Source organism: Doryrhamphus excisus, linkage group LG11, assembly GCF_037039965.1.
Source record: "Doryrhamphus excisus strain RoL-2023G ecotype Guam linkage group LG11, RoL_Dexc_Guam_v1.1, whole genome shotgun sequence".
Classification (NCBI taxonomy): Eukaryota; Metazoa; Chordata; class Actinopteri; order Syngnathiformes; family Syngnathidae; genus Doryrhamphus; species Doryrhamphus excisus.
In genome coordinates, this window is record NC_136367.1 from 20,635,915 (window position 1) to 20,659,862 (window position 23,948).

Consider the following 23,948-nt stretch of genomic DNA (forward strand, 5'->3'; position numbering starts at 1 on the left):
CCACTCAAGAACCACTGATTGGCTAGTAGTGCAAAATAACACACAACCGACGGGTTGTGAAGAAATACTCCAGTTGAGTTCCATTGAAAAGTCTTTACTTTGAATGTGAATGAAGACATTAAAACATCTCCGACATGTTGAAACACAAACATCTACCACATTATGTGTGTATTCTTCTCAAATCGCAGCGCTTCAATGCACCTTTTTATAAATAATGCAAAACACTACAGAAGTTTGGCTTTAAAAGTCTGCAATTTGTGGAGAAGATTAGCGCTAAAGCTTAAACTGTGTGTTTTTACCAGTATGTCACCATTAACCATGGGAAGGCATGAACCCCCATAACTGCTCGGGGGCGTGAAAATGCTGAGTCGACCCCCTCTCCTGGTGCATGCACTGCATTTCACCTATTTGTGTATGGGTGAGCTGGCCTGCATGATGCATAGAAAAGGTTATGAGGGCATATGGTGCTTGATAAAAGTTGCATGGAGCGATTTGATATGTAGTATAGTATTAGTATTAGTATAGTACTGAAAACAAAAAGACAGTATTTTCTTATCTTGGCTGAGGCCAAGTTCAAATTCACATTTCCAAGTGTTATGATATGTCTTCTGAAATAAGTACAGACCTCAGGTATCCCGAATATCCACTTTCATCTCCATGAATTCATCCGGTGAGCTTCATGCAGTGGCGGGGGGGGGGATTTGTGCAGCCTTAAGGCCTTGTCTGCTTGTTTTGTGTATGTGTGTGTGTGTGTGTGTGTGTTTGGGTTTCACAGATGTGGGGATATCCTGCAATTGCAGCGAGACCATGGAAATGAAAATACTGACAGAGAAAAGCCTTTTTTCAGTACTTGCCTTCGAGGGTTGCAAGCCCGAATACACCTACACACACACACACAGCATGGCTGTAAACAGTTATTGCGCCCCTGAGCTGAAACCGGGTGGGTTCGATGCCTTGCCAGTAGTCAGGAAGCACACAAGCATCTCTAATGGTCTCTAATGGTACTCGATTCTGGTTTTGAAACCCATGGTCTTACAAAGTGAGCCACTGCAGGTTATAACCAGAATGAGAGCCCCCGCCCCGTCCCACGGTTGAAAATGAAAATAGATGAGCTGCTATTATTACCCTCTTACTTGCAAATGGAAAAACATATTCCCACTGCAGGAGTCTCCTCCACCTGAGGTCTAATAGTGATCAATACAGCTCAACACGTAAAGCCTCTTGTGATGGTTTCTCACATTATGTGCCAGAAGAGATGGAGGCAGGCATGGGATGTTTGTAGTTTTGACCCCTCCTCCAGGATTTTTTCCTGTCTGAAGTTATTTTCACTCTGTGCGTAATGTTTATTTTTTTGTTTATGTCTGGTTTGTTTTTTTTTTGTGTGAGGTAGACGGTTGCTTTGTGGTCGAGGGTGAGCGTTTGTCCGTTCAAGCTATGGATTCATCCGTAATGGAGCGTCATGTGAGCCTCTTTCTTGATCGGGTTAATGTTGAAAAGCAATACCTGCAACGGCTGATATAGATACCCGCGCACATACCCGTATACTGCGCTGTGGATGCATTTATGGGATCTTTTACCAATGTTTACATGATGAAAGTTGTCTCTGTAAGTTCGGCAAAAACAATGGTTGGTAGAGCGTCTGATGAGAAATACTGTATATCTGTAGACTTTTGCAGAGTACCGTATAGCCCATGCAGTCAAGCCAGAAAAAAGATCATGATCAGCTTCAGTCACCTTCACCACTGCAGCTTGAGATGAGGAAGAACGAGGAGGGGAGGGAAGTCATTATCACCTGCCCCGTGGACCGAAACCAAGCACCCTGCAGGTCTAACACACGGGAAAGATGTAGGTGCTTAGTCAAACAATAGGGAGGGAAAAAACACGTCATTTAAAATCCAACGTGTTAATAGAAACCGTTGTCTGTGACTATTTTTTAGCATGCTGCAAGAATACTTTTCCATCCTATATTGTGTATAAAAACTCAAAAGGCTCATTTTTTCATGTCTAAATGTATGTTTGTGAGCGTTTCTCTTTTGCTGAGATAATGCAGCCACTTAACAGCTGAGGCATATCAAGATGCTGATTAGACGCCATGATTATTGCACAGGTGTGCCAATAAAAGGCCACTTCAAAAATGTGCACGTTTATCACACAACGCGACGCCGCAGATGTCCAGGTGTACTTCAACAAGTACATACGCCAGATGTTGAAGGAGAACGCAATAGAATGCTGATTGCAGGAATGTCCCCCAGAATTGGATCTTCATTTTTCTAAAAATATAAATAAATAAAATAAATAATAATAAAAAATAAAAATAAAAATAAAAATAAAAATAAAAATAAAAATAAAAATAAAAATAAAAATAAAAATAAAAATAAAAATAAAAATAAAAATATTATGGAAATAAAGTCATAATGTTACCAAAAGAAAATCTATAAAAGTTTAATGATTTGGAAGACAAAAGCCAACAAAAATGGAGAAAAACAGTAAAGTCCGTATGGGACATGAAGGATGGGATCAATATTTATACAGCATATATATATTTTTGGTTTTGTTGCATGTATATACGCTCTCTTTTTGATGTTCTATGTTGTATTGTGGTTATGGTATCGGAGAGCTAAATTTCGCTGTCCGGATGATTGACAATCTTTGTGGCTAAAATGAAATTAGTGGAACCTGGAGATAACACAGACTCCCGCAGACATAGCCGCCGAGTTTACATGGGTAAGATTGATCTGAATAGACGATCTCAATCAATATCGGAAGCAACTTAAAAAGACGAATGGACTCACTTTTCTGTACAGTGAGCAAATATTATGCAACATGAAGGCAGGGAATGAGGAAAATAACCAGCTGTAAACAGGACATGGACATGTTGTCAGGGTCACAATTCATATGATTCTAATGGGCTGGGCCGTGTAATCTAATGAGGAAAATAGCAAAGAACCACAATGAAGTGTGCATGGAGTAACGCTGGTACGAGCAAATTCATCAGCACAGATGAAATAAATAAATGATATCCAATGCAGTCAGATCATTTATAATAATAATAATCACTACTAAGCAGACCATCTGCCTCTTAATCCTGTTTGCTAACCTGATAATGAGAACATAACAGCTACATGAGCAGATTAGGGAAGACCACAAAAGGTCCTGATCCAGATCCAGCCCTGGAACAGCAACTGGGAAAAAGGATGAAAGACTCGGAACAGTAGACATTGTTACATTGTGTGGAATTGTAATTTATGATTGTGTGTGCAAGATTATGAAAACAAAGGCCTTTTAACTCCCATCAAACAGTCAAGTGACAGAATAAAACAAATATCCAGGAAAAAATGTGAAATGAAAGCTATAAATGAAGTTGTATTAGATGAAGGGAAATACTTGATCTTGAAATATTTGATCCCCTACCACGCTGCAGGACGCACTCAAATTAGTCCTGTCACTTCAGCAAAAGATATCAGTCAATCAGTCAATCACAAAGTACTTCTTTACTGTTAGCTCCTACAATAACAACGTCGCCGTAGCTTGGTTAATATGCGGGTCGCATTATGTAAAAGGAACATTGTTGCTGATTTTTTGTGGTTTTTAGTGCTTCCCATTACTTGCATTGTTAGCTACCTTATGTTGGGCTGTTTTTCTCTCTTTAGAACACCCAGGAAAGGCAAAAACGTGTGTTGATATCTGATATAAGGATTGTGGAAGATGGTCTAAATTAAAAACAAAACCATGTAATTTTCCTTTAAGATGTGAAATCCCATTTGTTAAACTCCTGTAGTGAGTGGATTATCACAAATAGAGACATTATTTGTATTACCTATATTTTCCCTCGAGTTTTATTTCTAGTTATGGATAGAAATTGAACAGATAATGATCTTAATTTGCTTATATTTCCCTGGCAATGATTATAAGATGACAACTAGGTGCAAAAGTTGGCTGTGATATTTATTACTAATGACACCAGGCATCATTAGTGTTGTCCCTCGAGGAAAATGCTAAATATCAATCCCGAGAGGCAACCTTTTTTTGGAAGAGTGCTTTCTAATTGCGGACGCTGTTGCCACCACATTCTTCTTCCCACTGACCTCTTCCTACGCGAAGCATCTGTGTTGCACTCAGATGGTCTGTTCTGCCCTCTGCCCTCCAACCTGCCCCCCAGACCTTCCCGACGTAACAAAAAGGAAGTGGTCATAAGTTGGTTGCACTTTGCAGGTGTTAGTTACACTTGGGCTAACCATATGAAATTATGTAAGATGAATAAGTGAGTATATTTTATTAAGTCTCAGGTGAAATTGAAATTTCATGGATGTAATAGTTACATTATTGTGATGATAAAATGAATCTGATATTACCTGGACTTGCCTCCTGTAAAAGGATTTGCAGTAGAAGTCATTCTAGATGTGCTGTTTGCAAAATATACACACCATTTCTGATCCAATAACAATCGTTACCATTTGTGTCCGCCGCCGTCACGTGTGTGAATTAACATAAGCGACTTGAACGCCTTCCGTTTTGCAAAGAACCCCCCCCCCCCCCCCCTTGTGTAAGTCTCAAGTAAACACTATGCATGACCAGAGATGGCCTACTTTCATATTTTATCGTATTTAAAATGGCTACAAGTTGCATCACAATATTCGACAGTTGGATGCTCCTGGGTCGGCGTGCAAACCGAGTCCCGTGTGACACACATCTTGCACGTGCGTGTGTTCGCCATACTGCACATAATGTCTTGCATTCAGCCTGTCAGCTGTAGCCTCAGCATGTGGTGGAGCTCGTCAGCTGCAGGCCGTGCGGATGGCAGCTGTTTCAGGCTGCATTCAGCCCCTTTTAAAACAATTCATCTGCTAATTTGCCGTGCTATGTGGAAGTAAGCTCAGGGACCTGGAAGTGTGATGATCTTGGCGACTCCGCCTCCTGGCATGACCCAGCTTGTATCCTGGACAGATTAAGACCCACTAATAGTGGGGTTCAAGAGTGAACAAAGGAGTGGTTACATTTGGGACACCCAAGGAGTACAGTTCATTGAAAACACCTTGTTACATCCACATTGGGTTCAATTTTGGAACAGCTTTTCGCCACCTGCTGTTCATAAAGCAGCGTGAACTCAGATGTCACCACAACAATCAATAATGACGTGTCTGACGGAAAGACAATAAAAGAATGGGCCTTTTAATGGTGTCATAAGCAGAACACAAGCGGCATAGACGAGCGCTTTCAAGAGTGACGTTCCATGGCATGAGGTCATCATGTTGACCGTAGTGCCAGGCGAAACATGGGGAGGAGAATGGACTACTGATTCCAGAACACCAGACTCAAAAAGGCATTGAAGTACATATATATATATGTATATATATGTATATATATACATATGTACATATTTGGTCAAGAATACGGTTTTAATGGGGGGGGGGGGGTCGTTGTAACCGTCACACACCATGAGTTAGTACAGGTGACAGTTTGCATTGAGGTGAAATATTAAATAAAAAATATGGTGGGTGGTTTTAATCATAACAAACAAAACAAAATTAGATAATTTATGTAAAATTAGGTTTGGAAAAAGTTTATATTATGGTCATAAAGTCAGAATATTATGGAAATAAAGTCATAATGTTACCAAAAGAAAATCTATAAAAGTTTAAAAACAATATATACATATATATGGATATGTATATGGTATATGGGGAACACAATAGGTGTGGAAATATTTTAGAACAGGGGTCCCCAACCTTTTTTGCACCACGGACCGGTGTGATTTGGCTCTTTTTTTCATGGACGGGCAATGCATCAAATACATCAAATATAAAATAACACGACAGGGCTAAAAGCAAATGTTAAGTGCAGGTGAAATATAACTCACCCGCAGAATAAGTGGGAGTTCTGAGCTTGATTCATTGACGTGACGAGATGGTCCCATCTAGGTGTGATGGGAGACAGGGAGTTGCCATTTTCCAATCCACTTTATTTTTATTTAAATAGCACATTTTATAAATAGTGTTTCCAAAGTGCTGCACAGACTAGTAAAATAAAAAGTAATAATCCAAATCTAAAAGACCATTTAAGAAATAAAATAGTAAAATATATATTAAAATGTTAAAAACAAGCAGCAAAACATTAAAGTATACAAAAAAATAAAACCAATTAAAATAAAAAGAAAGAACTAAAAGACACAGGACCATACGACTCACTCCGAGTTAAAAGCCAGAGAATAAAATTTAAGACGAGACTTAAAGCTTTCGATGTTGGGGGTCTTTTTTACTTGGGAGGGGAGAGAGTTCCATAGCTTGGGGCCAACCACACAAAAAGGCTCGTTCTCCCCTGGTCTTGAGTCTCGTCTTGGGCACCACAAGTCGGAGCTGGCCCTCGGACCTCAATGACTGGAGAGTAAATTCGGATGAGGTCCGAGATGTATTTGGGGGCCAGCACATTCAACGCCTTAAAAACAAACAATAAGATCTTAAAATCAATCCTAAAGCGCTCAACGTTAGCGCCGGCATGTTCATACATTGCGATTGTTAATTTCCGCCATGTTTGATTGGAGCTGCTTTACACACGCTGTGATAAAGCGGACATTCTGAAGCGTTTACCTGCATGACTGATCCTAATTTGCACTGATTTGTGTTTATCGTTTGCATAATGTGGCATGGAAACATGGAAGCGGGAATGGACTGCAGAGAAAACAATTCATATGCTCACTTAGATCAACGGTGCATGAAAAAACATCCCAAATGTCAAACGTGTCCTGGGCGATCCTGGGCAGACTTTCACCGTGATGTAGCGTTCAATACAACAGCATCCCATCTCCTGCCAACACTTAAGTGTTCCCGGGAATGTGGTCGCACAAACAAACGACTGGATATCGTTTCCATGTCGCCGCTCACAGCGAAACGTCCCGTCGCTTTATTTTTTTTCAGCAACATTACCTTCATGTTAGCCGCCATGATTATTTGAGTCAGGCGTGCGGCGTGTCCGTGACCTTTGTTTATTAATCACAGCTGCTACACATGAAGACCTGGTAATGACTTGCATGTACTTACCCCGCCCGCCCTGAGTTGTTACATCAAAGCCTTTCCAAATGTTTAACAGCGTTTCACTTTCCGCCAGGTCGCTTCTACCGCCCTCGCTGACAGAAACGCCAATTATCTTGAACACTTTCACAGTTCGACGAGGATTTTGCAGGCCTTTTTTGACGCCGTTGCAGTTAGGAGTGTCGCAAGGTCTCCGGAGTTCAAATGTAAAGAAGTCTTATTTCTTCATTGTACTTTTCTTAAAATTAATGTTAAAATCTTGTCAAATTCTGCGTCTTATGACATCTGCAACCCTAAATGTCCATTTTTGTGGCAACTTTTCAACAAAAGTTTGGAACTTTTTAGGTGTTGCAATTGCAATATGTTGCAATTTTAGTGGAATTTGGTCAAGAATACGTTTTTTAATGGGGAGGGGGGGCGTTGTCATTGTCACACACCATGAGTTAGTACGGGTGACAGTTTGTATTGAGGTGAAATATTAAAGAAAAAATATGGTGGGTGGTTTTAATCATAACAAACAAAACAAAATGACATAATTTCTGTAAAATTAGCTTTGGAAAAAGTTTATATTATGGTCATAAAGTCAGAATATTATGGAAATAAAGTCATAATGTTACCAAAAATCTATAAAAGTTTAACGATTTGGAAGACAAAAGCCAACAAAAATGGAGAAAAATAGTAAAGTCCGTACTAATAATACATGTTTTCACCGGGTAAAAAATAAAAATAAAAATAAAAATAAAAATAAAAATAAAAATAAAAATAAAAATAAAAATAAAAATAAAAATAAAAATAAAAATAAAAATAAAAATAAAAATAAAAATAAAAATAAAAATAAAAATAAAAATCAGAATATTATGGAAATAAAGTCATAATGTTACCAAAAGAAAATCTATAAAAGTTTAATGATTTGGAAGAAAAGGCCTACAAAAGTGGAGAAAATCAGTAAAGTCCGTACTAATAATACACGTTTTCACCGAGCAAGGTGACAGTAAAGGCAACAAGACCCACAAAACGGCAGCACCTGAAAGTGCTACATCTATAGTGAAGTCCAGTCAAGACACCTTAAGAGAAGAATTTGGAATTTCATTAATACATTAAAAAATATGGTTAGCAAATATGTCTCTTGCCCAAATTGAAACTAGAAGTAATATAAACATGCTGAAACACATCCGGACCTAAAGATATTGGAGCCTGGTGATTGTGCATGGCAAACACGCCTGATGCCCCCTCTCCTGAGTGATGACTCCCAGTGACATCATAGCAACAAGGCAGACACAGCATACATTGTGTCCTTGTGCTTTTTGTCACGCTGCCGCTGTCTGAGGGGCGCTGACGCCGAGGGTCTTCAGGCCGTCTGTGTGAGGTGTCAGTCGCCATCTGAGTTGAAATCTATCAGGGTCAGAGAGTTATGGCTGTACGCTTGATTCGTGGAATGGAGGACCTGGTGGCATCGGGCAGCCAGCTCATATGGAGCATGGCACATCAGACCTTGAGGAGGTGGCTTTTGCCATGTCGGCGCTTCCTCGTAGCCTGGTTTAGGATTGACAGTTGCTTCCAGGTATGGCAGCTCCGTGACTGATGTATTAACAAATACTATACATGTCAAGATGATATTAGCATCAAGTCAATGTCTGCTGATGTTGTGCAAGTTCTGAGTAAAATAAGGATAAGATGCATGTTTTTTCTTACTCCCAGTAGTCTTAAAAGTCTGCAGACATTGTCAGAACACACAACACACTTCAAAAAAAGAACACTGTTCGCCACGTACTGTTGGAAAATATCACGATTCATTTTTCACATTTTTCCAAAAATGTATTAATAAATGATTGCTGTTCCATGGTTGATTACGGCGTACTATTAGTCAAATAATATTGAAAGCCGATGTTATGTGGTATCCCGGCCACTAGGTGTCAGTAATGTTCCATTTTTGAGAGTTGATGTTAGATTTCCCTCACACTACATGAAGTCAGCCATGGCATGTCTGATGTTCCCCTCCCATTCCGTGTGGAAGTGGTATGTGTTTGGCTTTGTTGTCCCTTTTCTTCGTTCCGACTCAAACCCTTTCCTAAGTTTGGAATGCAGAAAATGAATTGGAGGCTACCTACTATAGGGGTGTTAGTTCATGTCCACAGGGCTCTAATAATAGTACAAATGATCAACTATATAAACAAGTTTTCTTTGCTCTGTTCATGTCCACAGGGCTCTAATAATAGTACAAATGATCAACTATATAAACAAGTTTTCTTTGCTCTATCTACAAAAATCTTCAATTATTAATAATCGAAGTTCACTTATTGTGATTGGGTCCGCATCCCTACGCATCGTAGTTTGCAGCACTCTTATATTATATAACTCCAACCAAGATGTCTCATTTGTCAGCGTGAAGCTCCCGTGTGGAGTTGTGCCGAGTGGCTCAGCTTACCTATTCACTGACAACAAAGGACAAACATGACACTGTGGCGAATCACTGTTCATCCTCACAAAAGTGAAAGAAGCATTTTGCCGCAGGCTGCAGGAAGCATGGTGTTGGTTCGATGGCCACAGGTCGAGGTGGAGACTCGTTCTGCAATGAAGGCATCGTGTTGCAAAAGTTGTCACGGCTCATGTTTTCCTTCTTCCTGCAGATGACTGAGGGACGTCAGTGCCAGGTACACCTACTCGACGGCAGAAAGCTGGAGCTGCAGGTTCAGGTGGGACGTCACGTATGATCTTGCATTGCTATGAAGATGAAAACATTATTTATTTCTTCATTGTGGTACTCAAACGGCCAGTTCAAGGTCTTTTTAACTGTGCTTTCAGCCCAAGCTTTTATCCCGAGACCTGTTGGACTTGGTGGCATCCCATTTTAACCTGAAGGAGAAGGAATATTTTGGACTTTGCTTCATTGATGACACGTACGTCAGTACAATGCACAGTTTTGCAAAAGTAAAACACTTTTTTCAGTTACACCCGATAAAGGACTGATGAGATATTCTCTTTGTTCTCCATAGAGGTCAGAATAACTGGCTCCATCTTGATCGAAAAGTCCTTGATCATGACTTCTCTAAGACTTTAACTACACTGGAACTCAAATTCTATGTGAGGTGAGTGGACTTAGTACTTCAATAGACTTAGTTGGCTGTTTATATGTGAACGTGACTGTGGATGATATGGATATATTGTTTAGGCTTCTTTATATATTATAAATATCTTTCTGTTACTGTGTATTTATTACTGACACTGCAATTTCAATGACAAAATAAATATGTAGTGTATTCTGTTCTATTGCATTGCAGCTACATGCGTAGACCAGCAGGTGGCACTCATGACTAATGTACTTGGCTGTATTCTCAATAAGAACGACTGAATGTACTTTCTGCAAACTTGATGTAATAACACATAACCTCCTCACAGATTTTACATCGAGAAGATCACCTTTTTAAAAGAGAACACGACTGTGGAGCTTTTCTTCCTGAACGCCAAATCATTGATTTTTAACGTAAGTGTTTTATGTATATAGAAAATGTGCATATTGCCTCATTTTTCAAAAGAGAAATGTAAAAAAAATGATATTTTGTAATGTAAATGAGTGCAGTAATCGTGCCAATGTTTTTGTAATCATACAAAATATTATATTCCCACGATGTATTATTGAACTTGGGGGAGGGAGTATTGAAAAAAACGAGCGGGACGTGAATGCAACAAACGGTCAAACTTTGTAATCCACAGTTTTTTTTCGCGGGGATAGCAGACTGGTCGCCATGGGAGACTGTTGAACCTGCTCGGACCGTACCACTTTAAGAAGAACGCCCAGTTCTACTGCTGGATTTAAATTTTAGACGTTTTAGGTCCCCAGAATAGTTGACGTTATTAATGACCATCACGGTATTGAGTTGAAGTAAACTCATTCTTTCGTGCTTGCCCTTCAAATCGTTTTTTTAGAACAGCGTTGCCCCCTTTGTAGTGGTTCAGTCCGTAACGGGAGGACAGAGGTACGGTCAAGTGTTTGGCCGAACTGCACTCCGTTGTCGTGTGTAAAACATCTTGTGATTAATCACAACTTAGTGTTCTTTTCTCAATAATAACAGGAGGCAATTGAAGTGGAGAGTGGACACGTTTTCAAGTTAGCTGCATTCGCTTTGCAGGTAAGGAAGACCCGCTGCTTTCCACTTAAATGTTGTCACTCAAAACTTAACGACATTTCAAACGGCTCTCTGTTGAGGCTGAACTAGTGTAGGGAACTAATACAGGACTCTTTTGTGCTAAGTACACTGCAATGAATCGGAATATCTACCATAAACCTGGAAAAAAAAGTATGTCTTGTACGTATAAATACACAAAAATGAATAGAAATGTTTACAAATAATATACAGTACTGCATCTCTTTAAGAATTGCACACTTCAAGCCAAATGTGGTTACTGTAGCATAGTTTACTATAAATAAAATCTATAAAGCAATGCAGTACTACTTGGCACAAGTCAGTCAGACAGTTTTGTTACAATGCAGTAACTCACTTTAATATTCATCTCTTTTTTAGGAGGCCAACGGAGATTACACATGGTAAGAGCATTTTGTATATTTATGACAATTGGTAACCTCTGCAACATTTCATAATAATGGTAATTGCACTCCATGTAATACAACCACAGTCTGCCCATAATCCATTGCATCCTTTTACACTTGTATTGGCATACTTGCAACAATCTAGTGTTGGGTTAGTGTTCTCATTGACTGTATTTTAATAGTATTGTGTCATGTACTGTATAGCATCCATAGCCTATCTGATATGTTCTTTGTTCCTGCAACAACTGTGTCCATGATGAATGGCGTTAGGGTTTGGAGGTGCTGTATATCAACAATGTGACATCAGACAATATATTACATTTATATTTTGTAGCTGAGCTTGTGCTCAGTCGTCCTCCAAGAGCAGGAAATGTTTCTTTGTTTGAGTATGACGGCATATATTTACTGTAGATAATGTTCAACCAGCCCGGATCGGATTTGTATTTATTGCTGGCTGTCTTCCCTTTGTTAATGATTCTCGATTTGGCGTCCACGTGAATCTGAAACTTGTGTATGAAGGCAGAATTGTTGTAAGATTTGGAAAATGGTGACTCTGTTCGGACATCCATTGGACTGTTTGTGTGCGATTCTTCTTGGAGACTGCGCCTCCATAATCTGTCCACCGGTGGAGATAAGCTTAGTGGGCCTCAGAGGCTTGTCCTGCTGATAAGGTATGTTGTTTTATTTTGCCTGGCACCGCAATGAAGGGCCTTGATTGGCTGCGGCCAGTAAACACCGCTCAGCATGAGTGTGTGGCTCAGTGGCAGAACAAGTGTCTTGCCGAAATGACGGCCCCCGGCCGTCCTGCCAACAAGTATAGTTGCGCTCTAAGAAATTAAGCATGTCTGAATGCACACTCCAATGCCAAATGTTGAAAATGCACTTTGACCTCTTGTCCAACCCTTGTCTTTGTCCTCTTACGTCAAACTTGGCACCATGTGTTTGTGCACAATAACGGCTTCATTATTCAAAATCCGATACCGTATGTGTTGATTATTACCATTTTGGATCATATTTTTAATTATGAACATTGGTGTTTGGGGACAGGCTGTACTCTGGCCTTCCCACAAAAGTAAAAGAGTTAGCAAATGAAGCTTTTCACCGGTGCATCCCCCCACAGTCATGCGGCAGTATTTCGCTTCCCTGTCAGTGATCTCCTTTGTTTCTGCTCCTTTTCGTGAAGAGGCTCAGTAAATCCCCTCATAAAGCCTCAAGTATAAATGTGCCTCCTCTACACTGTATCGACAAAGGTCCCTGCCGCAGTGAGATTAGCTGGAGTCCTCCTCTTCTGACAGTCAGCTGCCTTAATAGGGATGAGCCCGGTCAACTGTCCAATAGTAGACTTGAGTCAAGTTGGAGCACCGTGAGCCAACCCCCTACTGACTGTGGAATTAATGCGCTATCAGGTTTATTGTGTTTGAATTCCTTTTGCTACATTTGCATGGATACACGATACACTACACAATGCTGTTAAGATTGCAACACAACATAGTCGGCTTTTAGTTATGTAAGTATTCATTCGTAAGTGCCTTGATTGTTTTGTTTTGCAGCTGTAAGTAGCTTACAAAGCGCAGTTCAGACAGTCTGGAAATCAGCGCCAGCGTGCATTTGGCCTTCCTGGTATATTACACTATCATGCTAGGTGTTGACATGCCAACATTAGCGTGTTAGCATTACGGCATTATTTTCTATTCTCATGGGTATTTATAAAGTATCACTTACCATTGTTGTGCTAGGTGTTAGCAGGCTAACATTACGTTAGCATTGTAGCATTTTCCAGTCGTTTTCATAGGTCGACACTATTATGCTAGGTGTTAGCATGTTAGCTTTGGTAGCACGCTAACATCAGCATAATAGAATTTGTTTGTGATTTTCATGAATATGAACTTAAGTAGACACTTAGTGTTATCATGCTAGGTGTTAGCATGCTAATGTTAGCATGTTCCAATTGTTAGCATTCTTTGTCATTCAAACCCTTCCATATTATGTTTTCATGGTCAAGGAATTTTAATATCTTAAAAAATAAATGTAGGACTAATGTTTGTAAATCTCAAAATGGGGGGAATTACGCCGCTTGGCTATCTATGCAGCGAGCCCCCAGCTGCCCAGAATGTAGTGCAAGCATTATATGCCGCCTTCTTCCTGCTTTGACTATGTACGCTATGCTAGCATAGGGCATGTGTTTGTGCCATAGTTATGTTTGTTGTCAGCCATTTGCTACATTTAACGATGCTTGGAAATTGCAGAAATCATGTGAGTTCAAGTTTTGTTTGTTTCTTTCTGCTTTTTCCTTGCATAGTGGTTTCTTCATTTTGTTTAAGCAAGATTCATTCATTTGAAAACTGTGATTCATTTGATTACAGTTTTCAATCATTTGACAGCCTGAATATTTACACTTTAACGCAGAGAAAAGAAGTGTTAATTAATGTGAAAAATTATGGACGATAGCAGTGAAATAGATTACCATAGATGACACTGCTCCATTGTTCACCATTATCTTAAAATTAGCATCATAACTCATCTTCTGGTGTTTGCTGACTTGCCAAGCTTGTGTTCACACATGTGGTTCAGTGCTCTGGCACGGAACAAATGTAAAAAAAAAAAAAAAAGTAAAAAATGCTTAGTGTTCACACCGGTGTGGACAAAAAGCTATTGTTGCGACCATGCTTAATTGTACTTGTGTTGCCTGTTATTGGTTCATTCACAGAAAATGTTCCCTCATTGTGCCTCCTCCACAGTCACCACATCTGAGTTGTTTAGAAGAGCTGACGCAGGAGTATTATCTCCAGCATGCTGGGCAGGCTGCTCTGGGCCGGGCCGTGCCGGGGTGTAGGAATTGGCCCCACGCTCCAGGCTGCGGGGAGATAACAGACGTAGTAATGAATTCCAGATTGCTGACGGGGCAGTGTGGCTGCGGAGTAGATCACACCGACAACGCCAGGCCCCAGCTCCTCGTAAAATGTATGCCATCAAACACGCAGCATAGTGCCGTGGCAGCAAAACCCAGTCAACCTGGGAGAGGTAGCAACAGGGAGCTGCCCTCGCTCAAAGCTACCAAAGCTACCCCCTTTGTTTTTGATTAGTAAGCTACTTCACATATAACCCAATCATTATAGATCTGTCATACACGGGCAGTCGCTGTTCAATTCTATTATTTTTTTTTTAAAGAAGACTTTAACTGGCAATTATAGAAGTCAATTTAAGGTCAAATGGCTATTGGTCTCAAAACCTAATCCCTTTATTTTTCATGTTATAGGATTAGTTGGTTTCATTTTCAAATAGTCTGCCGAGTGACTGCTTTTGGACAGTCCGTGGACTTCGACATAACCTTTCAATAAAGGCAGTAGAGTCTGCCAAGAGTTTTGAATAGCTTTTGTTTAGGTCCCCAGCGGACTGGCCTGCCAAGCCAGCTCTCTTTTTGTTGAGGGCGGCGTGTGCTACCTCGGACACGATGTCAGACCTAGCGGCACACCACCGTTTGTCTGTGCGGATAACACGACCGGTCCGTGTGAGACCTGAAGCCGCTGACATTTGATGACAGAGACTGTGGGTGAAATCTCTCATGGTTCAATCTTTAACCACTCAGTCAAGGTAAATCAATACGCTGCTGTTTTCACACAGTTTTCTGAAGCATCTTGTCTGTTTTGAAGTGGCTTTGGTCAGTGGATTTATTATGTCTTCCTAAGGTCTCTCAATGTTCTTTATGACTTAAAGGCCCTCAGCGTGCTTTGGTATATTCAGTTTGGCAAGACATCAGTGGAGTTCAAGTTTACTCTTGGCACACAGCGCTTGCTCGTCTTTGTACTGAAGATGAAAAACAGTGAGAGCACGTTCCTTAGAATGTCAAAAAGTTCTTAATAATTGCTATTACTATCGAACCCCCAACACGAATTGAATACACTTGCAAGAACAAATGTGGCCAAACTTGGCTTTCACAACAAGCCTGACCAAGAAAGGGAATTGGGTTTCATGTGTAGCACGCACAGCTGGTAATTACTCTAATAACATGTCTCTCATCATCAGAAGTGTCTCTACCCTAAGATAGAAAGGGTTTATGAGTATCTTGGTTCCTTCTTCAGAGTACCGTCACTTTGTGGTTTCACTTTCACGGCTTCACTTGATCACGTTTTTTTCAAGAATATATTCATTAATGGATCATGCTGTTTTGTGGTTGAATATGGTCTATTATTAGTTAAAACATATGCATATTTAAGCTCATGTTACATACTTTTTGGCCTAAATTGAGCATTTTCAAGCATAAAATGAACTAAATGTGAAATATAATATATATATAATATATTTTCTCCCCACTCACGCATGGGAAGAACATACAAACTCCACACGGAGATGCCCAAGCGGAGATTCCGGATCTCCCGACTGTGTGGCCAACATGTTAACCACTCGTCTTGTGCGGCTGAATCTTATTTACGTCTTAAATCATTTATTTGCTTTTATTATCTTTACTACATTGGGTAATAGGAGTGCAAATGGGACTACAGATGTTTTAGTTCAGAGAGCTCCAATAATGTTAAAAAGTATATTTAGAAGATCGTAAACAGGTTTGCTATGCTCTAACCACAAAAATAATACATTCATAAATAAGGAATCCTAATTTGTGGAAATTCACTTATCACAGTCGAACCAATTAACCTGATTACTGTATCGTTATGAATGTTTTCATTGTTTTTTGTTTTTTTTCTATAGCACTGAAACCGCCAGATCACATCTGAAGCAGATCCCAGTTCTGCCCACCCAAGTTCTCAGAAAGCACCCGTCTCTGAGTTACTGGTAAGTTATCTAAGCACTTGTGGTCTCCTAAAGCCACATAATGCACAAGGTCCCCAATCCCCCAAAAGCCATATGTCTACAGAGGTAGACCTAATGCTAAGTGAGTATTTTTATGCATTTGTACCTCAAAGTATACTGGTATTACATGGACCGTAAAACTATGGGAGACGTTTGTGAGGCCAGTAAATTCAGTTGTTCACATGCAGTACTCGAGTGTAAGAGCATATGGGCCGCAGTGTGTGGCTGTTGCAAAACAAAATAAGAATTCTGGATTCCTCTTCCTCTCCCAAAGAAAATGTAGCCGGGAACATCGCGGGTTGCTTTGCACTTGGATGGAAGAGATGTAAAAAAGAAAAATCAAACAAAACATTGCAGGTATTGCCACTTCTCAATACTCTATGATTTTATACACAGTATTTTGTGTGATTTTGTACCATTACAGTGAAGACGAAGTGATTGAGCATTACAAGAAACTGAAGGGTCTGACCAGAGGACAAGCCATTGTGAAGTAAGTCATCTATGATTTCCAAGCACAAACGTGTTTCCGCATTGTGTCTGCAGTTCTAATAAGCAGTCGCTGTCACCAGGCCAGAAACGTGACAGAGTGAAACGTGACGAGTCTCTCAAATTGAAACAACGGCCAACCCTACCCTGGACTGGTTGCCAGTTAATCGCAGGGCACATACTGGAGAGCAAAACAACCATTCACACCCGCATTCACGCAATTTTTCATCCCCGGTTAAGATGACAGGGGAGGAAACCGGAATACCCGGAGCGACCCCACGCTCCAGGCTCCACACGGAGGGGTCTGAGCCGAGATGAATTAGACGTTATGCTGTTAACAACCAGCCATAAAAAACCAAGGGAACCTGTAGTTGTTGTTTTCACAGGGTTTTCGGTTAGTACAACCCTGAGTCATTACTGCACTGATGTACTATGACCTTGGATTGACCGATGGACTTGTCTGCCGGGGCTGTGGAACAAATTGATTGGCTTGATGTTGTAAATGGCCGTGGCTTCTCAATGACTGCAGTTTAACGCTCGTCTGTCGGCTGCAGGTTGTCAGTGGTGACGTGGCTATATGTCTTATACGCTGTTCCTCATCCTCTAGGTACCTGGCCCTGGTGGAGTCCCTGCCAACGTATGGTGTTCATTATTATCCAGTAAAGGTAATATCAGATATGCATTCAATACAGTGTGGTTGTTCTGTAATGGTAGTTCAGTTATTGTAAATACTGCAAGTATACATTTGTTCATTGTATCTGTGTAACACACTGTGGCCACTTGCATTCAAGCACGACTACAACATAATATCATGTTCATGTTGCAACTGGTGTGAACACAACTTAGGACTTTTCATTTCCTGTAGCAGCGAGGCGACTAAATTGTCTTCCGCTGTGAATGACTGTCCAGTGAGTAGTTGTTTGTTTGTACCGTATGAGTCCTGTGATTCACTGGTGACCAGTCCAGGGTGTACCCTGCCAAAGTCAGCTGGGATAGGCCCGAGTTACCCGTGACCAAACATGCACGGATGGGTGATTTGATGAGGATGTACCCCCACTAACGGAGCCACTGGCCTTCTGTGCGTTCTTCCAGGACAAGCAGGGAATACCCTGGTGGCTGGGTGTCAGCTACAAAGGCATTGGCCAGTACGACTTACAGGACAAGCTGAAACCAAGAAAGGTGCGTGTCGTATTGTGTACCACTTTTTTTTTTTTTTTTACTTCAACCCTTCAAGCGTATGTGCTGAACAAATGGTGTGTTGTGTTGCAATGCCATTTCTAATACATACCAGGAAGCCTTTTAACAGTTAAATACGCCTTTGCTGGGGATACTGCCAGGTTTAGCCGTGACACAGTTAATGATCCAGCCAACATGTAAATAAATGTCATGAAGATCCTGGTTCCCATGCCAGTCACACGAAAGCAAAGGCTGGATGGGAAAGATGTTATCAGGTTCGGCGCTTTGGATTCAAGGCTATAGGTAAATAAGGAAAAATGGTAGTTCCAAAAAGTGATACAGATTGTTGTAAATATTCGGCAGTTCAGCTTGACCAAGGTCCACTGAAAGAGAGTCGAGCTAAATGGCCAGACTGCTAACATGACTCAGGGAGTGTCAGGGAGTGAGGTTCACCAACAAACATCCACGCAGTTTGGCATCCGTTCCACATACATGTGAATCTGGTTCAGTGTGTCACCATATTGCAGCAGCATCAGAATGCATTGTGCACGGTTGGCCAAGCCGTGCATTAATGCCATTGAATATGTTGACTGCATCGATGTTTACACAATTGCATGTGTAGGTGTTGCTTTTGTTGACCGCAGACGTCGGAAAATATACGTTTTGTACATGTGAACATCGTCCTTATCCTCACTTGGGTGTGAAGGCCTTTTATAGCCACTATTTGGCAGGAACCTGTTGGCTGAGCAGGTTCTGTTGTTACACTGGTTGCCAAGAGCTATCACTTATTTGTGTGGCAGTGATGTTCTATAGGAAGCAACCGGCCTCTGTGGCTTACGTTGGCTCCGAGCCATCTGGGTGGGTGGTTTTAGGGGTTTGGGTTGACACTGACTCGCGGTAGGTTCCTGTTCCTGAAACCATGAAAATATTTGACGGATTAAAAATTGAATCCGACTGAGCGGAAATTAAATGTAAAATAAATCGGAACCACTTAGCATGGAAAACTAGCTAAAATGAATGGAAAATAAAAACTGAACAGGTACATTTACCTGTCACTTGTCACGTACATTACTTACTGTTAATTGTGTCACATGGAAATGTACTGAGTTGACAACAAAAGAGTGTATGACGTGACCCTTAAGGGGTGGGGCAGACGGTCATGGTTGCTTGCAGCTCCAGCGATGCGTGGATTGTTGATGTTGGCGAACATAACCAGGTGACGTGTAACTCATTAAGCATGTCTGAAGCAAATGAATCATGCCGTACCATTACTGTCTTGAATGTGAGCACATTGCGTAATGATACACACGGCAACATACATACATCATACAACGTACATCAGACTTGCAGGATAAATATCTGTAAGCAGATATCGCATGATAGGTTGCTTCGTTTTGAAGCTGTGTCAAACTTTTGGAGAGGTTAAGCGTCGCCTCTGTCGATTTTCCTCTTCCTTGAAGAAAACTACTTGCCTTTGCAAAGTTTGAGGTGTGTCACATCACTGACATACTTGGCAGTCGCTGGAGTTCCCTCTGTAGTTTCATCGATGTGCTAGCACACAGGCGTGAAGTTTCTCTCACTCAATGAAAGTGTTTTTATTTACCATTGTTATCTGATGATACAGTGCTAAGGATGCTAAGTGATAGGCTCCCTGAATGCTCCCTGGTTGGTTTCCCTCGTTTTATTAATAGGCAACCTCCCTGTTGTGTATTTTTTTAGTTGTCCATCAACTCTCATTTTCATCTACATTTTCCCGGACCGTGTAGCCTGACAGACTGCTCCTGTACCTCAAAGTCTCGGCCTATTAATGATTAGTCCAAAGTAACAGATTCCTTGCATGTTTTCCCTGGAGAGTACAGGGAGATTGAACAACACACCCACGTTCTGGGAGAGGTTTTCAGTAAAAAATGTTCCGTGTAGAGTAGAGAGCTGAAACAACTAATCTGATTAATCTACAACTGATTTGGTATTTGATTAATTGGTTTTATTTAAAAATGCACACGTTGGCTCAAATGTCAATATAGGTATGATCCATGAAAGCAGACTTTGACATTTTTGCCTCTTTTCTGTGTGGTATGTTGCGGACCAAAGCGATTAATCGACTGAGTAAATAATTATTAGTAATAATGTAGACCAGGTTGGAATTAGAAGGAACTCCCTGCTTATTTTGGAGTTAAGAAGTGTAGCAGATTGTATTTGAGCATGTTTTTTTTTTCAAATGGGATTTTATCACAAATGTGTACACAACCTGTTCTTCTGGTCTGACTAATGCGGAAGAGCCGTGCATGAGTGGGAGAAGGAGAGAGAGAGAGAGAGAGGGAGAGAGAGCGGCTCCGAGCGGTACAAAGCGTGAGGTGTCTGTGATGTCAGAGGACGGGGGTGGTTAAAGGGGTGTGGCTCGCAGCTCAAGCTCAGTTCAGCTGAAACTCTTGCAACACCTATCTGGCGTGCTGAGAATAGACAAGGGAGCATTGTTCAAGGAAGCTCAAGTCCTGTGGGAAGCTCAAAGTCAGATTCAACAGATCAGGGATAGCTGAAACATAACCGTCGAGGTAAGCCTTTATCAGTCCCACCTACTAACTCGTATGCATTTTAATCTCAAACTTCTAAACTTTGTGTTCTGTTTTATAAATTAAAAATAAGTGGTACATTCACACAAATTGCATAAACCTGACATAAGTCACGTATGATATGTTAGTCATGCGGTGATGAGTAAAATAAAACACTTTGAAGGAACGTCTTCTAAAAAGGGAGATCCAGTAGTTGCTCCCTGGGCCGTGACCCGAGTCAACAGTTTGGTGAGTCCAGTTTCTGAGGAGCAGATGTGTCAGCCTGAAAGAGAAATGCTGCTGTTTCTATTCTAGCGCTCTTCTTCAGAAGAAGGAAAAGGAGAAGCTACTCTGCACCAATTCTGCATCATGCACTTGGCATCACATGTCTAAAATGGCCTATATATATTCCAATTGCTCTTCGAGCAACACCACTTGATTTTCTGGCTGGGCCAGGTCTTTCCCAGCCTCCGCTACTGGATTATTTATCAGTGCAGGTTCAGCGGATTCTCACCACAAAGAGAAAGTCACGAAGACGAGCCACGTTGCCCCTCTTTTGGCGTCGACTGTTGCCCTGGATGTATGAAATACTTGTGTTTGCTGAAATACGTCCTAACGCTCCGCTGTCTGTCTGCAGTTGTTCCAGTGGAAGCAGTTGGAGAATTTGTATTTCCGAGAGAAGAAATTTGCAGTGGAAGTCAACGACCCCCACTGGTTAGTTGATACAGTATATGCTAACACTTTTTTTCCCTTTTTTGTTGTTGTGCTCAAGACTGTAGTTGTTGCAATGGAGGTCTTTATCTTACACCTTGCACACTGGGAAGGGCGTCTGCAGCGAGTGCCTGCTAAAGTCTTAATGGCTGAAACCTGTCTGTCAAACTAGTCAATCCAAACCAAGCGAGCCAATCAAAGACATAGTTGCACAGTGTTTAGGGATTGCTATGTTATGCTGTGATGTACTGTATGCACATTGGAATCCTCAATTCTCTCATTGATGTTTTGTTCTTGTGCTTGCTCAGGCAGTTTCTGGTTTGACTCTTCTTTTTTTTTTATCTCCTACAGTCGAACCGTGAGCAAGCGAACTTTTGGTCAGACTGGTCTTGTCATTCACTCCTGGTATGCCAGCCATTCTCTGATTAAAACTATCTGGGCGATGGCCATCAGTCAGCACCAGTTCTACCTGGACAGGAAGCAAAGCAGAGTGAGTATTTGCTTCGTACCTTCTGTCCTATTTAGTAATAGAGGATATTTGGATGTTGTCGCCTCGGTGGTGATGAAGGTAGGCTGCCAGCTAGAGGTAGACTGGATGATGCACAAGAGCTGTTTACTGTGCTGAGTGTTTTCGTTCTCAAGCTGAACGGTAAAGCAGTGGAATTGCTGATGAATTAGCGGTGTGGTGAAATGTGCTCATTCAAAGGGAAAGTCTACATAAAATGTGCGGCGTAAGGCTTGGAATGGACAAAAGCGCTTTGAAACCACCCAGGCAAAGATAATGAGAACAAGGTAGCTACTTCCTGTTTAAGATGCTGTTTAAATCCCCCAAAGTTTAAGCATAGATCAATTCTTATGTGCTTGTTTTATGGAGCACATTTGATGGCCTTCCATGCTGTTAAACAACATGAGTGGTGTGTGATGCCGCCTCATGCTGGGGAAATAGATCAGAGAACGGGGTTCGAGTCGCAAAGCAAGATGGCGTCAGTGTTTACCCAGGAATCGAGAGCCTCGTCTGATAGATGAGACAGCAGTTGATTTCAAATGCAAATAGAACAGCCGCTATCTGCGTACATTTATTACAATAAAATACTTCATGGCCTCCTTTTTTTTTTCTGACTCCCATTTCCTCCTGGCGGGCCTTTTCAATATCCTGTACCTCTTTTCCTCCCGGGTAGTCAAATATGACGACAACAAGGAGTTCAGGAGACATTGCCATGGATCTCACAGAGATTTCTTCCCAACGGATCACGAAACTTAACGGCCTCCAAAGCAAAGATCAGCTCATCATGGCGAGCAGTGGAAGCCTCATCTCGGCGGGTAAGCGTCGGCGTCACCTTTACTGGCCTCAGGTCTCCACCCGCTCACGTCGTAAGACCATTGCACCATCTTCTTCCAGGTTCTGCTGACTCTGACATCGGCGAGGAGCAGAAGAAAGAGAAGATCGCCGAGCTGAAAAAGAAAGAGAAAAACCTTCAAGACACACTTGCTCAAAAACTTGAAGAGCTGAAGAAGATCTGCATGCGAGAAGCGGTTAGCCACCTCACCACTCGTTGAAAAATCATTTCTGTAAATCATCTGAATGTTGAGCCGAGTGTTTGTTTGTTTGCTGTCATTTCCAGGAACTTACAGGCGCCTTACCTAAAGAATATCCCTTGGCCACGGGCGAAAAAGCCCCTCCAGTACGGCGACGTGTTGGGACAGCGTTCAAGCTTGATGACCTTTTCCCCTATAATGAGGTTAGAACAATACGCCTGCCTCTTTGTTGTTTGTGTTTGAACCTTTGGAGGCTTAAAAGTTTTCTGTACACATGTGACGAAGAACCGCTCCCTTAACAAACTTTTACTGACCCTGTCGTGACTCTTCAGGATCCACATTTAAGGAATCTGGAAAGCAGATTCGCCCTGCAGCAGAAGATTGTGGAAGCAGCCATGAAGTTAACCAACGAGGGCGATCTATCCAAGACGGTGAAGAGGAAAAGGAGAAACAACTGCTTGGATGCGATGAGGAAGCTGGAGGAGATCGAGAGGGAGATCAATGACTACAGGATCACCAAAGGAAAACAACCCACCCAAAGAGCCTCGGTGATCTTAGGTAGCATAACTGATCCACATGAACGGCAGGGTCACCTTCAGTCTTCTTTTTGATAACATTAAAGAATTTGACGAGTTAATTTCTGTTCCCAGATGATATCAATCCATCAGACCTCAGCTCTCTATCGGACAGCTTCACGCTGGATGAAGGTAAGACCCACGGTGTGTTCACACGGCGTTTAGTTGCATACACGACTACATCAGGCTCATGTGGCCCCTTTTTCATCCCAGATGACGAGCTCGCTTCCCAGAGACAGCGGTCAACGTCAGTCCAGTACTCGCCAAGATCCCACCATGCGGAGACTCTCCGGATTCACTACAGCAAAGAGAGACGAGCTTCCGACCAACACGCAGACAGCCGGTAGGGTATATAATTGGTCATGTGACCGGCGCTCAGCAGCAGCGCTTCTCAGGCTGGTGGGTCGCAACCCAAAATTGGAGTGACCCGATGTCTGTGAATGCAACTTTCGTTCTTGTCTGCGATATTTAATTGCTATGCCTTGCGTGCCTCGGTTTCCGCAGTAACCGTCGTAAACAGTCGCCTTAAATATAAAAT

General features: G+C 41.6%; 1 protein-coding gene across 5 annotated transcripts in view; it reads left to right on the plus strand.

Moving 5' to 3' along the window:
- frmd4ba (FERM domain containing 4Ba) overlaps nt 1-23,948 on the plus strand; it is a 34,180-nt gene that overhangs the window by 4,717 nt on the left and 5,515 nt on the right. The window contains exons 1-19 of one of the 5 annotated variants that reach the window (XM_078794415.1): nt 7,872-8,586; nt 9,653-9,718; nt 9,828-9,922; nt 10,019-10,111; nt 10,422-10,506; nt 11,096-11,152; nt 11,546-11,568; nt 16,276-16,359; nt 16,802-16,867; nt 17,471-17,528; nt 17,956-18,042; nt 21,226-21,302; nt 21,651-21,789; nt 22,478-22,619; nt 22,699-22,832; nt 22,922-23,038; nt 23,168-23,393; nt 23,486-23,542; nt 23,624-23,753. In XM_078794415.1, the coding sequence (XP_078650541.1) occupies nt 8,437-8,586; nt 9,653-9,718; nt 9,828-9,922; nt 10,019-10,111; nt 10,422-10,506; nt 11,096-11,152; nt 11,546-11,568; nt 16,276-16,359; nt 16,802-16,867; nt 17,471-17,528; nt 17,956-18,042; nt 21,226-21,302; nt 21,651-21,789; nt 22,478-22,619; nt 22,699-22,832; nt 22,922-23,038; nt 23,168-23,393; nt 23,486-23,542; nt 23,624-23,753 (1,886 nt within the window). In that variant the 5' untranslated portion in view covers nt 7,872-8,436. Of the gene's footprint in view, nt 1-7,871; nt 8,587-9,652; nt 9,719-9,827; nt 9,923-10,018; nt 10,112-10,421; nt 10,507-10,915; nt 11,000-11,095; nt 11,153-11,545; nt 11,569-15,118; nt 15,163-16,275; nt 16,360-16,801; nt 16,868-17,470; nt 17,529-17,955; nt 18,043-21,225; nt 21,303-21,650; nt 21,790-22,477; nt 22,620-22,698; nt 22,833-22,921; nt 23,039-23,167; nt 23,394-23,485; nt 23,543-23,623; nt 23,754-23,948 lie in introns of those variants that run through there. The other 4 variants (XM_058052508.2, XM_078794416.1, XM_078794418.1 and 1 more) reach the window with 4 other exon arrangements.